Source organism: Rousettus aegyptiacus, unplaced genomic scaffold (genome assembly GCF_014176215.1).
Source record: "Rousettus aegyptiacus isolate mRouAeg1 unplaced genomic scaffold, mRouAeg1.p scaffold_m13_p_2, whole genome shotgun sequence".
NCBI lineage: Eukaryota > Metazoa > Chordata > Mammalia > Chiroptera > Pteropodidae > Rousettus > Rousettus aegyptiacus.
In genome coordinates this window covers 77,639,685-77,658,090 of record NW_023416295.1, presented here as the reverse complement: position 1 = coordinate 77,658,090, position 18,406 = coordinate 77,639,685, and the positions used below count along the sequence as shown (strand labels likewise).

Sequence of the window (18,406 nt, the reverse complement as noted above, 5' to 3'; positions counted from 1 at the left end):
GGTCCAAATAGAATGAAAGCTGCTTTTCCCAACATTCTGTCCCCTGCAAGTCTGTGCTAAGAGATGCAGTTGAATTAATTATATATATTCATAGAGGACGTCCACCCTGGAGGCCCAAAGGCAAACTGTCCTTGGACCACTTTTCCACAAAACATCGATAGTTTTTCCATATTAGAAAAGGTTCAGTGGGCAAACCGTTTGGGAAACACTGATTACTTCTCAAAGAATCCTTGTCATCAAATAAAAAACAAGTTTCCTTGTTAGAAGATTTCTCAAAGCCGTCATGGTGCTAATGGAAATTGTCATAATTTCCAAAGGGAGAATGTAAATTTTCAGCCATTCCCAAGTGTATTTGAGAAGGGAACCCTTATTTTCCTAGAATACCTGTGAAGGTCATTTTGAATAATGTGGCTTGGGAAATTTTTCTCAGAGGCCCTTAAAGACCTTGTAGGGTAGTACTTCTTAAGCTCTGATTTGCATGTGCATCAGCTGAGCTTTTGTTAATTGCAGACTTTTATTTAGTAGGTTTGGGGTCTGAGATTCTACATTTCTGACAAGTTCCCGGATGATGCCGATGATGCTGGCCCATGGATCACATTTTGAGTAGTGAGGATGTAATTAACAGAATGATTAAAGGATGTTCCTCCATTACCCACAATAGTAGATTAATGTGCAAGTATATTCCTTCTCACGCCAGAAAGGAGAATTGCTGTTATTATCCTCTAGCCTCAATGATTATCAACAGGACATGCTGTGATAGCCTCTCAACAGCGTTTTGCTATGAGCAGAAGCAAAGTAATTGTATTTTCATCAACAGTCTGAAGTTTGCACAGTTATTTCCATTTTTGATATGAGGATAAGAGAAAAACCAATTCATATGCATACATTAAATAGAAAGTGACTGCTCTAAACCATTTGCCTTTTGTTCCAGCTAATTCCCCATTTATGAGTTTTTAAAATAAGTAACTAATGGCCACAAAGAAAAAAAAAAAGCCCTGGAAAGATGGCTCTGCCTCTGGAGCAGGGGTTTCCAACCCCCAGACTGCAGACCGGTAAGGTCAGTGGCCTGTTAGGAACCAGGCCGCACAGCAAGAGGTGAGCAACGGTGAGTGAGAGAAGCTTCATCTCTATTTTCAAATGCTCCCTAGAGCTGGCATCACCACCTGAGCTCCAGCTCAGGTCATTAGGCATGAGATTCTCACAGGAGCACCGGTCCCTGGTGCCAAAAAGGTTGGGGACCGCTGCTCTGGAGCATGGTCACAATATCATTTGGTGGACAGAAAGCTTTAGGACAGGCGACAAAAAGAGTGTCCTGCAGCATGCTGACCTCACTCTCTACCACGTACTACTTTTTTACAACTCTTCATGACAATTTAATTAAGGCACAAACCTTAGAAAACCGGTGTGGTGAATATTAGCAGCAAGATCAGAACAATCTCCTTCCTATCCCCTTCCTATGAAGCAATTCCAGGCTTGCGGTTTCTATTCAATTTGTTATAATGACAGTGTTTAATCATGGCGTCTAGTCGGCAACCCGCCGCTGAATTGAGGCCACACATGTGACTATTCAGGCATGGAACATATAATCTATAACTAGGATTTCACCCCTGAATCTCCGGAGGCTGTGTCATTAATTAACAATGCATTTATTTTAATACGCATTCCAGCTTTCTAAAACGTAGCCTTGGCTTGAAATGAGCAGAAGTTTGTGATGAAGCATTCATGGCAGTTAGTATTACAATATGAAGGAAGAACTCAGACCTGGGGATAGCCCAATCACAGTTATTCGAAGGTGTTTAATTAAAAGTCTTCTAATTTCTCAGAAGCCTATAGCATAATCTCTTTTTGTGGCTCCTTTCTAATCATCGAATCATAAATGAAAGTCTTTAGAGTCCTATTTTATATGCTTATGTATGTCATAAATGAAACATAAACCATACAAGTTAAAATTTATGTAGTGCCATCCTGAGCTGTAAAAAATAGTTTTAATCTTGAAAGAACAATAAAAAAAAACTTCGACCCTCAGCCCAGGCCTAACTTTAATCATGAAAGCTTGTTTCAGTTGACTGCAACCGAAGATGGCACTTCTCGGTGGGAAGTCTCTCTCCATTCTGTCGCAGTTAAATGCACAGTCTACTGCTGACATTCAAACTAAGTTTTTTATAGTTCGGCATATAAATATATTTGAACAGGACAGGATTATGTCAGAAGACATAGGTTTCTCATTGGAGGGCAAATAACATTTCAGTTAAATTTATGTCTTGAACCTAAATTGGTTTATATTCAGAGTTAATTTTTGAAAGATCAAAGCAAAGCCCCATGTGTATGTTGTGTTTTTTTCTTAATCAAATTACATACCATATACCTGTGCTTACATGCTTCCTTCCTTTACATATGTATACAGTCCTTACTATAATGTCTTAAGAGTAAACAATGTTTACTGCTTTTTAACTTTTCTCCTGAGGACATACAGGGATTTTCATACATCCACATTTCTACTAGGTAGAGGTCATGACTGACCTCTTGGTGGAAACCTTTTCTACTGCTTATTTCCTATTTTGTTAGCAAGTGCATTATTTGGGTGAGAAAACAATCTAATTTGGAAAGTAACAGGCATTTTACCTGAGGAGGCTGGTCTTGGGAGGTGACTTTGAAGAGGTTGCATCCCCCTGGCAACCATGATGGGGTCGGATGTGGAATGAACGATGGTGGTGTGTGCTGAGCCCTGGCTATCAGCTGAGGAAGGCACTTCTCGTTCAAGGGTCTGGGCTCTGATGGAAGGAGCTGCGCAAAGGGCTGGCTGGAGAGACAGAATGGCCTCAGTGTCCTCTGGGGAGTCTGCTTGACACAGGTACCGTCCCGTAGAGCGACTCCCCGCGTCTGGGAGTGGGAAGGTTCCAATCCCACTGTCCAGCGTCCTCATCTGGCAGTTTGATTCTAGACACAGGACATAGTTAGGATCAGAGATGGCTCTCATAGAAAAATAAAAGGGTCATGAATATTTGGATCTGCTCTGGAGGGGAGGGGACATCTAGAAGGAAGAAATACTATTCGCGATGTAGTAAATTTCCAGGGAGTGGCATGAAACAGATATTTAATTGAACATGAAAACATTCCCTTCACATAATATAAGGTAAGAAGACTGCCAGTTACTGACACAAAAGGCACATGTGCAATATATACCCTGGATGGCTCTCTGGAGTTATATCAGAAAAGCAACAGTCATTAGAGAATAAAAGTTATTTTTGATCACACTTATTTCAATTGGGAATCATGTGACTTCAACCAATTAAGTAAAATTTATTAACTAAAAGTAATAAGTATACCTAACAAATCAATGTCCTAACAAAGATAATTGTGCATTTCTTTCATGATTCATTACTCATTCTGCTGTTAACTAAGTCTGCGTCCTCTCAATTTGAAAATGAGGACAAGTAATTCTATAAGGGTCATCCTGAAACTTACCTTATAGGTGGGAACATCACTTATCATGTGGGCTTCATTTGACCCAATTGCCATTTGAAGTCTTATTGAGAAGACTGTAGAGTTATATTCTTTCACTTTACGCAATGACAAAACTCATCAGAACTTTTTGGGTTTCTTGTCATTCCCAGGGAGTCCACTAGTCCCTAAAGCAAATTAAACTGATTCCACCATACTTGTGCAACATAGTCTGCTAATGATATCTCATCTTCAAAAAATTTTATGTACAGAGAAAAATACAATAACTGAAAAAAATTATTACATATTTAATTTCTAAAATAGTGGTATGGTTTATCCAAACCAATGAGACAGCTCCCAAGATCTGCTTGTCACACCCAAAATCTCTTGTTTATATGCTAGTCTTAGAATGGAACATCCTTAGTAAAGTTACATCAGCATCTTATAAGTTTAGGACTAAGAAGGGCAACTCAGCACCATGTTAGGTGCAACGGGGAATATAATAGGATATGAGTAATCCTTGTATCAATGAGCTCAATAGCTAACATTTCACTGGTGCTTCATGGAACAGTGGCTTGGACTGTGGTATCTGCCAATAACTAATTATATGAACTCTTGCACAAGATCTGTGATCTCTTGAGGTCTCGGATTCTTTATAGGGTTGCTGTGAGGATAAAAATATGTTTATTATCATCAAATCTCTAGAATTTAGAATGACACCTAGCATAGCTGAAAAGAATGAAATAATGAATGGCAACATATACAAAATGTTTAGTATATTTATTAGGTATTAATAGATATATGATAGGTAAATAGTTTATCTATAAAGTACCTTTCTTATGTAATCTCCTTTTATACTCAGCAATTAGTATTTGAACTTCAGAATCTGCCCCCACCTCTGCCCCTGAAAACCTCTTTGCTCTGAGTGACTAGTAGAAATCTGGAAGTTTTCTAACACTGAGATAAAAGCAAAGGGGCTGTGTAGAGAGTTGGCTTTTGTAGATTCTAGTAGTTTTGGTGCTTGGTTTTGGAAGCATTAGAAAAATAAGGTCCCTGTCAAAAGAGAGGCTTCAGTCTCCAAAAGGATATTTAGTAGGGAGATGGTAGATAGCCCCTCTGCAGTATGGTACCATTTAGCCATCTCATGTACTGTCATATCAGAGACTGGTCAAGGACTGCAGGAGCCCTGAATCATATAGCTATGGTCTGAGATCTTTCTCAGGATCACAAGGGCTAAGTTTTAGCCCCGTTCATTTCAGGGCTTCCACCTGGTCAGCTTTACTCTCAATCAGCTTTACGGATTTGTCTTCTTTATTCATTTCCTTCTAATTAAAGAGACTTAATTGTTACAGTATGGCGTTTTTGAGAAACGGTCAGCTGTCTGCATGGGAGGTGTTGCCAGAAGAGTTCAAAAAGAAAGTCCTGTTATTCAGAATTCAGTGTCCTTTCTTCATTTTAGACTAGATACACAACACTCAGATTTAGCATGTCCACGTGTTGTACTTGGTGCAGTTTCACAGAAAAGTGCATCTTCATCAGGACCAACCCAGTCTTTGAGGATAGGAATCAAAGATTCATGGCTGTAACAGCTGAGATGGGTTAGTCCTTACATGCCAGGGCTGCCTGCTGTAAAAATTTACCCCAATGCACCTTAAGGATGGCCTCCCCTTGAACCAAAGAGTGCTCAGTATGGAGGAACGTTGGGGTATCTTCTCTTTTCATGAAGATAGATTATCAAGTTTGGCTGCTTATTACAGCTACTAGAAGCTCACTGCTTTCTTTGTAATATCTCTCTATTTTCACCACCTAAAGGTAAGAGCTATTTTTGCCATTTACAAATGAGGAATCCTAGCTCAAAAGGTTAAGTAACTTGGCCATACACTATAAAGAGCTTGGATTTGAATCTAGGCTTGCCCGACTGAAATGACCAGGTGCTTAGCCACTGAACTATACCGATTCCCTCCAAAAGCACAGGAAAATCCAGAAATGGGGTCCACTCAGTCAAAAGCCACTGAGGCAGCCTTGTAAGTATAAGACTCACAGAATGGTTACTGTTTCTTGGCTAAGTGCTCAACTTCTCCTCTGAAATTGGTGCAGACCCCTGAATTTTAGCTGATTCCCACGCTCCCTATCCTGAGGTTGGAGTCTACAGTCAACAAGCCTGGCATCTAGGCACTTGCTGCCCCTACTCAGGATGACTACGCACCCTGATCTACATGGTTCTTGTGAATCACAACTGCCTAGTAACTCTTCCCTGTGCCCTCTTTGATTGTATCTGTAGATTTCCATGCCGCAGCTTTTTCTGACATTTATTTCATCTTTCTGGGCAATGATAAGTATTGCCTCCGTGGGCAATGTGTTTCTGGCTTTGTCTAAGAACTCTCTATTCACCAAGTATTTTATAGTTCAGAGAGCACTTATGCCAGTCCCCTCCAATGCAGACTCAAAAAACAAAGCGAGATTATTGGTTGCCTTTTCAGTGATTTCTGAGGAAAGATCCTAGACAACAAAGCCTGTGTATGTTGGCCTGGCTTATCACAGTAGGCAGGAAAGGTGTGAAGAGGAATCTGGGGTAGAAAAAGTGATGAAGAATGTCTATGTCTTACATCCTTCTGAGAACAACATTTTCTTGTATCCGTCCCTTTAAATTATTTTTCTTTTCCTTCACATTAATGTCATACCAGAATGTATAAAACAAGATTTTTGGTATTCCTGACAGCTCGGATTCTCTGAGAATTGTGTGCACTGACATTAAACAGAGAAACCAATCGCTATTAAAGCCATTTTTATTTCTAAAAATTATAGTTGCCAAATGCAGTGAATTTGAGGGAACCATTCATAAATACCTATGAAATGAGGTGTGGACAGTCAGGAACTCAGGCACTGTATGTCAAGTTTCACCCGCAAGCAAATTTCTCCAGAATGCATAAACCTTTGGAAATGGAGCTTATATTGAAAATGCTGACATCTTCTTTATGTAGTTTCTTCAAGGCACTGTAAGTTTCTCACAGTTAATAAAAATATTGTAACCTGAAGAAGGGTTAGATATTGTAATTCTGAAGCCAGCATTTTCCTCAGAGAATTATAAGAACTCACAAAATAATTAAATGGCTATAATAGGAACAAAGTTCAAAGGGGCAAGCCAGTCTTGCATCTCAAATGAGTTGATTCAATCTTGATCTTGACAAGTTTAAGTTCACATTTGTGGCTATCAGAACACCTGCTAATGAGTTCAAGTGTTGGGTCACTGAATGGACCAGTAGGTTTCATTCTTCTAAGGCCACCAGTAACATCTCTGACCCTGGTGAGCCCTCCCACCTACTTCTCATTGTCTTATTTGCCTTCTCTCTATCTCTTAAGATAAGTTCTCACTTATCACCAATTATCTCCAAATATTTCATGAGATGACTTACCATACTGTCTCCCAGTCCTTTTAAAGTTGTGGAACACAGAAAATACAGAGCTAAACGAGGAAAACACCAGCTTCCCCAGGACCACTGGCCACCTGAGAGCTGAGGGCTCAACATCTTAGCAAACTTGGGATCCATTCAGGGCATGTCGGCAGCAGAATGCTACGGACTTTCTTACTTAGTGGACTCAGGATCTTCTTTAACTCACAACTCAAATACATTACCATGCATATCTTTGGCAGGCAAGGAGACAGATACCTTTTTAGTCTCTTAGCAGCCAATATGGGAATTTCTAAGCCCTCCTTTTTTAGGAAAACTGTTGAGAGTGCTTGAATTAGGAATACTATCTGGCATTAGAGCTTCAGTAAAGAGAGAAGTTATCGTGCCTAAGAAGGAGATGAGCAGCCTGGGTTGTTGGCAGCCAAAAAGGGTGATGTTCTGTTTGGGAAGGTGGGTGGATGGCAGAGGAGAAATTTTGGAGAAACAGTTCCACCAGGGATTTTTCAACTGTTAACTTAGGGTGCATAATATAAAACCTCCACTCAGCTTGTATCAGGTGCCTCGGGAGGTGGCTTTAGTTTCCTCATCTGAAAATTAGATCATATAACTTCCATCATAGGAATACTTTGAGGACTAGAAACAAAGCACGTAATAAAAAGCATGATGCCTTGAACAGGTATATAGCTATTATTCAGAAAATGGCAATAATTCTCAACACCAGTGTTATTAGACTGTAAGAACCCTAAGGGACAGACTAAATTTTATTCATCTCTTTAGTAGCCCCATACCAGCTCATTCTTGATTCTGTATTGCCTTTATTCTATAATAGTAATTATTTGCTGATAGAGCTGATCATAATTATAAGCCAAAAGAGTGGCTGATTTCTTCTCTATCACCAGTGCTCAGCACAGAGCCTGATACATAATCTGTGATCACTGAGGGTAATGAAAGAATAAGTGGATGAAAAACAGCTCTAATCTTTAGAAAGTTCTTCCTTAAGTTAAACTGAATATGAACCCTTCCTTTTGAAATCCCAACCTACTGCTTTTTGTTCTGACTCCAGCAACCGAACAGCTGACTTTCCTGTTCTGTGAAGCTATTTTTCACTTACAGCTAGATTTTATTAATTCAGATCGCCAAGGGATAAGATCATTCAGAATTATTGAATATTTTAGAGACTTACTTCTTAATACTTCTAAACCATTAGATCAAGGGTCAGTGACCAAGATTAAAGATAGCTCCACAGAATGCTGCTTTAGCATCCTCCACAGTCCCTGCCCCCACCTCAAAGCATCACTGGGTCAGAAGGTCCCACATCTAGCAAAAGCCAGTGTGGCATCATTACCCCAGCCCTTATCCCCAGTGATTCTAGATGCCATGCTGAGTGCTAGCATCCCATTTAACATCAACGCCCATAGTAGTATAAGAACTAAGTTCTCACAGAGTCAAGTTCCTAGGATCCATTTGTAGTGAGTAGATGAGATTTCTCAGTAACTTCCTAGATGTATTTACAGTGAATTTCTCTTTTAAAACAGTCTGTTCTCTTAACTGAGTTACCTATGCTTCTTACAAACTTGTTTTTTACTATTCTGTTACACAGGAACATTATCTTTAAAAATAGCTGCAAAGGGACAAGTTTATTTCCAACATTGTTTCAGTTAATATAAATTTCCAAGTTAGTGGAATCTGAATTAGCAATGATTTTGAGTGTTTGGGAAATACCATTAACTATTTTTTTCCTTAGTCTTCTCTTTTACAAATTAAAGTGTCTCAACTTTTTCTCACAGATGCTAGCTCATGAATCTTTAATCACCAAATTTGTAAACCAAAATTTTGGTATAATTAATGTATCTGGCCAAAGAGATGATTATATAGGATAGGTTTAAGAAATCCTCATTTGAGTTCTAAGTTCCTTTGTATATTCAGAAGAATGAAATGAAAAGAGAACAGGCTTCAGAGTTGGAAAGACTAGGCTCGAAGATCTTCTTGGCTACCTGCTAGTAATGTGATAACAAAGGATTTAAAAAAAAATATTCTGACCTCGAACCAGGAGTGGATAGAGATGGAGAACAAAAACTATTGTTTTGCGTTTCCTATCCTTTAGTAATATTTGATTTTTAAAATGATGTGCATATATTTACTTAGTTAAAAAAACAAAATTAACTTCCTACTCCCACTTTCTCCAAATACATATTAGTCATAGTTAGGAATGTGGTTATAAACTCACATATTAAAAAGTGATGTCCATGGAGTAAAAATAGTGATGGTACACTGGTTGTAAAATAGAAATCTAAATGTGATAATCTTCAAGTCTGATCAAAGATGGCATCTTGAAGCCAAAAACAAAAACAAAAAACTATCCTGACCTCATATAACCATAGCTCATTTGTAATAAAGCAAGAAACAGTGCTCATTACAAATAGGTGCTCAATAAGTTTCCATAAGTGGCTGTTGGGAAGAGGCGAAGTGTGGTTTTGTAATACACACACCATGATGGAATTCAAGGCAAACCAAACTTTCGTCTGTGTGGTTAGTGTTCCACTGCAGCATCTGAGGACATTTTGCTAAACAACTACCCTGGCTATTTCCTAAACAATCACCTTTTGTCAACCATTTACTTGGGGGTCAGTTGATCACAATTATTAATTAGCAAATATGAATATGAAGCAAAGTACTCGGAGTTGGTTTCAAGTTGCCTCATGTATAGAAAGGATGGAATCCATTTTCTTAAGAAATCTATTTTGGAGTTGGCACCTAGAAAGGCTTTTTAAAAAGCCTAAATAAATGACATTTACTGATGTTCTTTTATTCACAGACTTACTGCATTTTCACATAACATTCCCAAATTAGTAAGCCATGATTTTCGGTTAGTGAAGGTATAGCACATCTATCCTAAAAGGTTATACTTGCTTCTGTGCAACAATCTACCTTCTCTTATAGATTCAAACGAACAATTTTAGTAATAACTATTTTTTTCCTCTTCTACACTAAGTCCTAGGAAAATAGAAAATTCAAAAACTCAAATTCTTTTTTACTTTGAAAATTTTGATCATTTCTGAAAAAATTTCAACCAAACATGCAATGAGTTCCCAACACAATTCACCAGCCATAAAAAGTGACTTATTGGTCACTCATGTTCATACCATATTATTAATTGGCATGCTTTTCTACAATGCAAGTAGTCATGTAAAAAAGTCTTTGTATGAATTTCCTTCCAACTTCCTAAACGTCTTTAAGCTTTGTGTGGTATTGGCAACAGAAACTTAAACTACAGATGGAAGAACAGATCTCTTTATTTTCACATCTTTCTCTTCATCTGTATTGCTGAAACAAGCTAAAGAGAGAGAGAGAGAGAGAGAGAGAGAGAACGAACCTAAGCCTGTTGCCAGAGCTACATCAATTAAATATAAGTTATTTATTCTAAGTTTACCCCATAGTTTTGTCAAAGTAGTAAAAACTGTCTGTACTGGCTATTTATTCACAATCATTGGGGTAACTTTGGGCTGTGGCATTAAGATGACCCCTGGAGGGGTAGATGGCTTTGGAATGCATAAAAACACTCAGTCTTTAAGTTCAAACTGGATTTAGGCTCTCTAGGACTCGAAAAGTGTATGGAGAATGTAAATTTGTTTTCCAATCCCTTATACCCTTTTTGATATAAAGGAAGACAGGGATTTGGGGGATTTGGTACACTGCTCCATAGGGGATGCATATGAGAAAAAAATAGGGAATTAACATGATGGAAAATTAAAGAATCAGACCATGGAGATAAAAGACAAGTTATTTAAATGAATATAAAAGACATGCCACCTCAGGCCAGGTGGTGTATGGTGGGCCATTATTCTGTGTCTGATAGTAAAATATATTATGATGGGGTATAACTCCACCATAATATAAGGATTAGGAATGTTTCAAATGCCCATGAATACCATGAATTCATAGAAATCCTTCTTGAATTTATTTACATATTCAGCTGGCATAACCCTTGAGAAAAAAAAAATTAGTTTTCTATAAGATGTTCTTCTCCCCATCACTGACACTAAAACAACCTTTTCTAAGGTTCTGGGGGTGGCTCGTGATCTAGTATTCCGGAATTTGTTATGTAACTTTCCAAACCCTAAATTTTATAAATTTTAATAATTATCTCTATTCTCTTATGCCTCCAGAATGAAAAATCTTTACATAAAAAATATCTTCACATAACTCATTCATTTCTTGCTATATTGCTATGCTTATCTTATAAAACATTACCCATACTTGTACATAGTATTTCCTGTGTTATATATGAGTAGGCTAGTGTGGCCACTATGGTTTAACACCCAGCATTTGTTTGAAATGGACAGCTGATCTAGGACCAGACTTGAATCCCATATTCCTACATCTTGTTTTAGGAGTCATCACTTCTGATTCAAAGTCCTTGATAACAAGAGTATAACACAGATCCCTCCTAACTTCCCACAAAGCAATGATTACTTTTTGACCACTTTCCCATCCATATGTCAAGTACGTCCTCTTAGTCTGACTTTTTTTTCTAACTGAAAACAACGACCACCACCTTACTTTCATTAGCAAATGGTACTTTCTAGAGAATCGTAGAAAGGTAGAACTGTGAGGGTTACGGCTCTGATCTGTAGCTGCCATTTTTCTAATTGAAGAAATGCCAACTATCTCTTCCTTCTTTTCTTGTTTTCCTTGCTTATCCTCTATCCATGATAAAATAACTGTTCTCAACTTTTTTCTCCCAATCTAATTATAATTTAGCTATTTGCTCATACCTTCATTTAATCTAAATGATGTTTACTAATTCTCCTATCTTAGACTCATTACATTCTCAGATCACATTCCCAAATTAGTAAGTCATAATTTCCCTTTATAGAAGATACAGCATATCTATCTCAAAAGGTTATTCTTATACCTGTTCAATGATCTACCCTTTCTCACGGATTCTCACTCCATTTCTATCTGTCCTGCCAAAGTGAAGTAAAAAGTTGAAAAATTATCTGGTGAATCTGATAGACACAGATGGCTACTATGGGTGGCTGTGTCTCTCTAAATCTTGTCCACTCCACATCAAGTTTGCTGAGTTATATGGACAACTGTGTCTACTCTCCATTTCATAGTTGCCTGGATAGCAACTGTTTTCATATGGCAGATGAGGGGAGGAAACAAAAATAAGCTGGGGGTAAAGTGCTACAGGAAAAGATTCAAAAGAGCTTTATTTGATAAGAAGCAAGTAAAAACAGTGAAGCATGGGGGATTCAGACCTATCAATTTAGCAACAGATAAAACTGTATTAAAGATGTTTATAGGAGCTAAAGCATCCTCTATATTATTAGGATAGTTTTGTTAAATTAAAATGTTCGTAGTCTAAAACTATGCATTCTTTTAGTTTGTTTATATTGTAAAATATATGTAATATAAAAACTATATTTACAGATATTTAATGAAAGTCTCCAAAAAGATAAGAATTTAAAGTTCATAGATGTTTTTCTCTATTTGTCTCTGTATTTAATCAGTATTAATGATTTTTCAAATTTTATGCAGAAAGGAAGAAAGCTCAAGTCTTCCTATCCCTGAACTTTTCTTTTTTGATATTCACTTTACCATGCCTTAATTGCTTGGTTCAAGATTTTAATTATTATAAGGTAATCTAGTTTGAGTGAATACTCAAGGATCATTTGTTTTTCTTTTATATGACTGTAGTTGAAATGTGGGGGAAGAGAAGACTGAAGTTGATATGAACCTCTCTCAACTTCAGCTGCCACTTTCCACTCACTAATATCTCATGACTGTCTTTACAGGAAGACAATAAAGAAGTAATGAGATCCAGCAGACCAGAGGATATGGATATCAGTAAAAACATAAAGATTTTTGCTTCTGTCCACTAAGGATTAACTGTAACAGGAACACACATACACTGTTAAACACTGTTTTCAGATACTAGACAATAGACAGCATAGAACTTGATCTCTGAATTAAGGAAAACAAATGAAGTAAGACCTATAATCTCTCCAGCCAACTGTCTAGTGGCATTTTCCAGACTGAAACACAGAGAGAAGAACATGAACAAAATCTCAAAGTTATGCCGAAATAAAGAGATAAATATAGGCATGTGTGTATGTATAGGTGTATGGGTGTGTAGGAGGGAGTGTTGTTAATGCAGCTAGAATTTTCAGGATGCTGTATTGAAAAGAAAGGGTATTAGCAGAAGTTTCCCTATAGTCTTCAGCTATGCACTGATCTGCACATACATGAGGTAAAGTCCATTAGGTCAGAGAAGAAATCGCGATGAAGCAGTAAGTTAAATAATTTTTTGATCTCACATAAGGCTGAAAATAGTTTATATTTCCACTATCAACAGAGGAAAGACCTTCCAATACATGGATCATAGGGTAGAGGCCTTAGAAGGGTCAGCTCTGAGTGCCGAAGCTATCTTATACCTAGTATAAAGGCATTCTTATACTTGTCATAACAAAATTTAAAAGCAAGCCTTGAAAAATAAAACTAATCTATAAATACTTTAAATGCACCCCAGGACAAAATCTAATAGTCTTTATAGGAATTCTGAAGCCAAGCACTCAACAATGTAAATTTACAATCTCTGGCATCCAATCAAAAATCACCAGGCATGCAGATGGGTTGATCATACTGCAAAGTATATAAATGTCTAATAACCATGTTTTGCACCTCAAGCTAATATATTATATGTAAACTGTAACAGAAAAATAAATTTTAAATCACCAGGCATGCAAAAAAGCAGGAAAATATAATCTATATCCAAGAGAACAACCAATAATAGAAACAAACATAGTAATGAGAAATGATAAAATGATTAAAGACTTAAAAATATTGTAGACATTATAAATATGTACAAAGATAAAAAGTAAAACTTGAATGTAATTAGGAGACACTAAAATAATAAAAATACCCAAATGGAAATTATAGGAAGAAAAAACTATATTTAAACAAAAAAATATACTACATAGGATTAATAACGGATTAACAGAGATATTAGCTATAGTGGGAAAACTATGAGTCAATTTGTACATGTAGCAGTATAAGTTACTCCAAATAAAGATTTAAAGAAATAAACAGAGCATGAATGACCTGGGAGTCAATATGAAATTGTCTAAATATGTATAATTAGAGCCCTATAAGGAAGGAAAAGGGAAAGAAAACATTATGTAAAGAAATAACCAAAAATGTACCATAGTTGATAAAAACTATGAATTCCAAATTTAAGAGATTCAAAGAACCCCAACCAAAACCAACATAGAGAAAACCACACTAAGGCACATCATAATCAAACTGCTGAATATCAATGATAAAGACAAAATCTTTAAAGCAACCAAGAAATATGCAGAAGATAATGAAGATAAAACTGACAGTCAGATACTACATAAGCCAGAAGACAATGAAATGACATCTTTAAAGTGCTGAGAGGGGTAAAAAAAAAATCTGTCAACCTTATAAAAATTAATTTCAATTAAGCAACTTGTCAGTTATTTTAAAACTCCAGGGAAAAATAAACATTTTTCAAACAAAAGCTGAAAGAATTCATTGTCGCAGGATTTTTAGTGTGAGAAATATTAAGGAAGTTTCACGGGTAGATGGAAAATGGATATCGAAATGTAGATGAAAATGGTAAATATGTGGTATAAATAAAATATATTTTTCTTATTTTTTAATCTTTTTAAAAGATAATTTATTGAAACAAATATAACACTGCAAGATTTCTAACATATGTAGAAATAAAATATATAAAATAGCATAAAGGGTAGGCAGTATTATATGAAAGTAACCTTATCCAGGCAAGATGATGGAGTAAGTATACACTGTTCACCTCCACCACTCCTACATCAAAATTACAACTTAACTACAGAGTGGTCATCTTGAGAATGCCTGAAGTCTAGCCAAACAGAAGTCCTATAACTAGGGACATACAGAAGAAGCCATGTCAAGATTGGTGGGAGGGGTGTAGATTTGGAATGCACTGCTCTTACATCCACATGTGGCAGTTAAAAACTGGGAGGGCTGCGTCGACTGTGGAGATCCCCCCTGAGGAGCAAGGGGTCCAGTCTCACACCAGGCTCCCCAGGCCAGGGTTCCAGTTCTTGGAAGAGAAGTACCCATAACTTCTGGCTGTGAAAACCAGTGGAGATTGTGGCTGAGTGAGAGAGAGGGTGGCTGGAGTTCCAGACATCTTCAGGGCCCACACATGAACTTGCTTGCCAATGGACTCACTCACTCTGAGCTCCAGCACTGGGGAGGTAGCTTGAAAGGCTCCAGGGAATATGAAGAGGAAGTTAATTGAGGGTTGAAGGGGTGGCTTTCACCTAGACAGACGTGCTGGAAAAATCCATTGTTCCTTTGTTAAGCCCTGCTCCAACCTAATCTTCATGTACAGACAGGTGCCATATCTGAGTCTCCATCAAGCTAACACTGTGCGCCCCGGTGATTCCCTGAGACCCTGCCCTATCACCTTGCAGGCCTACCCAAGCCACTTTGGTAGCTGTTCCATACAAACAGACTGTCTTGGCTCAAGCTGTGAACTTTCCTAAAATCTCTCAAAGGTTCACAAACCCTAAACAAGCAGCATCTGGTTTCAGCCTGCCCAGTATTTCTTCCTTAGTAGCTCCAATCCTGGCACTAGTGCAGCCAACCTCAGTTCATACCTTAGCCTCTCAGACACCTCCAAAACCCAGAACAAGTGGAAACCATTTTCAGAGCACTTTGTATTTCATACCAAGTGATTCTTGACAGGGTACAAGCAGTGGCTGACTTCGGCTTGCACTAGAGCCCTTCCTGAGAGGCCCCAGAACCAACACACCTGGTGGCCAGCTTCAGACCACATCAGAGCACCACCCAACCAGCTCCACAAATGACATACCCAACAGACAGACTTGGTAGGCACCAGAGACCTGTTAAAGTGAATCCTCCATAGAGTCAGTCCCTGCACAAGAGCTACTCCACTGTAGTCCTTAAAACCAATCAGCCTGAGGGTCACTTCCTCCATTGATGTGCCAACAGCAATCAAGGCTCAATTACAACAAGAGGGCACACATAACCCTCACAAGGGACACACCTGTAGTACCCAGCTCAGGTGATCTGGGAAACTGAACAATTGTGCCCCACAGGACACCTCCTATATAAGACTATTCTACTAATACTGGGAGACACAGAAGACCTACCTAATATATAGAAACAAACATGGGAAAGCAGCCAAAATGAGGAGACAAAGAAATACGAACTAAAAAAATGGAGACAAGCAATCTACCAGATGCAGAGTTCAAAACACTGATCATAAGAATACTCAATAATCTAAGTGAGAACTTCAACAAGGAAATAAGAAACATAAAAATGGAGATAAAAAACATAAAAAGGTAACAAGTTATGAATGAAAAATGCAATAACTGAAATAAAGAATACATTAGAGGGAATCAAGAGTAGATTAGATAAAGCGGGGGACTGAATCAGCGATTTGGAAGGTAAAGGATCAGAAAAGACCCAATCAGAGCAGCAACAAGAAAAAAGAAAGAAACAAACAAACAAAAGGACAGTTTAAGGAATCTCTCAGACAATATAAAGTATACTAACATTTACATCATAGAGCTGCCAGAAAAAGGAGAGAGAGTAAGAAATTAAAAACCTGTTGAAGAAACAATAATGGAGAACTTCCTTAACCTGATGAAGGAAATAGATATACAAGCCCAGGATGCACAGAGAGTCCCAAACAAGAGGAACTCAAAGAGGCCCAGACTGAGACACATTGTAATTAAAATGGCAAAGGCTAAAGACAAAGAAAGAATCTTAAAAGCAGCAAGAAAAACGCAGTCAGTACAACAGAGTTCCCATAAGATTGTCAACTGATTTCTCAACAGAAACTTTGCAGGACAGAAGGAACTAGAATAAAATATTTGAAATGATGAAAAGCAAAGACTTATAACCACGATTACCTGGCAAAGCTAAATTTAGAATCAAAGGAGAGATAAAGAACTTCCTAGACAAGAAGAAGCTAAAGGAGTTCATCAGCACCAAATCAGTATTATAAGAAATGTTAAAGGGACTTCTTTAATAAGGAGAAAAAAATAGAATTTCTTTTTCAAAGACACTGTTAAGAAAATGAAAACGCAAGTTAACAATATGGAAAAAAATAGCAAAAGGTATATCTAATAAGAGATTTGGATCTAGAATGAAAAGAACAAAATAATAAGAGGAGAAGAAACTCAATACAAAATTAAGTAAAATATTAACATGCATATTTTACCAAAGAAGGTATATTGATGGCAAATAAACACACAAAAAAATGCTCAACATCATCAGTCATTAGGGAGATGCAAATTAAAACCACAATTAGATATCACTACACTCAATAAAAATGGCTAAAATTAAAAAGAGCAAGAGTAAATGTTGGTGAGGATGTGGTACAAGTGGAACTCTAATACACTGTTTGTAGGACTTCAGGGTGGTAAAATTACCTTGGACAACAGTTGGCAGTTCCTCATAAATTTAAACATACACTCGTCAGGGGACCCAGCAATAACTCTTTCTTGCCCAAGAGAAAAAAGTACCTATATGTATCCACCAGAAAACTTATATACAAATGTTTATAGCAGCTTTATGTACAATAGCCCAAACTGAAAATAACCAAAATGTCCATCAGGTAGTGAATAAACAAACGGTTACATTCACACAATGATATACTAATCAGCAATGAGAAAACAAAAAACAAAACCACGGATACACACAGTAACATGGATGGTTCTCAAAAGCATTATGCTAATTAAAAGAGCTACACCTAAAATACTAGTTTCTGTGCAATTAATTCCATTTACATAGACATAAAATTCTAGAAAAAGGAAAATTATAGTAACAGAAAGCAGACCAGTGGTTATTTGAGACCAGCAGTATTGGGAGACAATTCAATGTAGAGGGACATGAAGGCATATTTTGGGATGATGAAAACGTTCTATATTTTGATTGTTATAGTCATACAACTATATACATTAATCAGAACTCATGGAACTGTACATTTAGAATGGGTAAATTTTTGTTGTATGTAAATTATACCCCAATATACCCTGTTCTAAATATTATATGCTCAGCCTGCCAATAAAGATTTTCTAAAATCCAAAGTGCAATCTTGGTGGAACATGGCTGACAAGAGAAATAGGGCTTTCCCCAGGTATAACTGAAAAACCTTTAGAGGTATCTGAAAGTGATGTTGGCAAGGAAGGGTCTTCAAAAGTCACCAGGGAGCAAAACTAGGGCTGTTCCTTAATACCAGATCCAGGCAGCACATAAAGGGAATTGTGTACTCCTTCATCCTCTCAACAGTCTTGGAAAGTAGCTGCTATTACCCCCTCTTGACAGAGAAGGAAAGCAAAACTCAGAAGCAAACATGGTCACTTGACAGAATGCAAGTCCACCTCCAAAACTCAGGCTCTCTCCATTCATCAACTGGCCTCCCAGAAGGATTGGGGATTCCTAGTGTCAGAGAGCTTTCCAGGGACCCTGCAGCTCAGTACTTCTCCAGCTTGGGGGGAAGGAATACA

General features: G+C 37.5%; 1 protein-coding gene across 20 annotated transcripts in view; it reads right to left on the bottom strand.

Moving 5' to 3' along the window:
• Nucleotides 1–18,406, bottom strand: part of NCKAP5 (NCK associated protein 5) — a 909,219-nt gene that overhangs the window by 57,270 nt on the left and 833,543 nt on the right. For all 20 annotated transcript variants that reach the window (XM_036235766.1, XM_036235765.1, XM_036235763.1 and 17 more), the window contains one exon: nt 2,623–2,937. In XM_036235766.1, the coding sequence (XP_036091659.1) occupies nt 2,623–2,937 (315 nt within the window). The remainder of the gene's footprint in view (nt 1–2,622; nt 2,938–18,406) is intronic.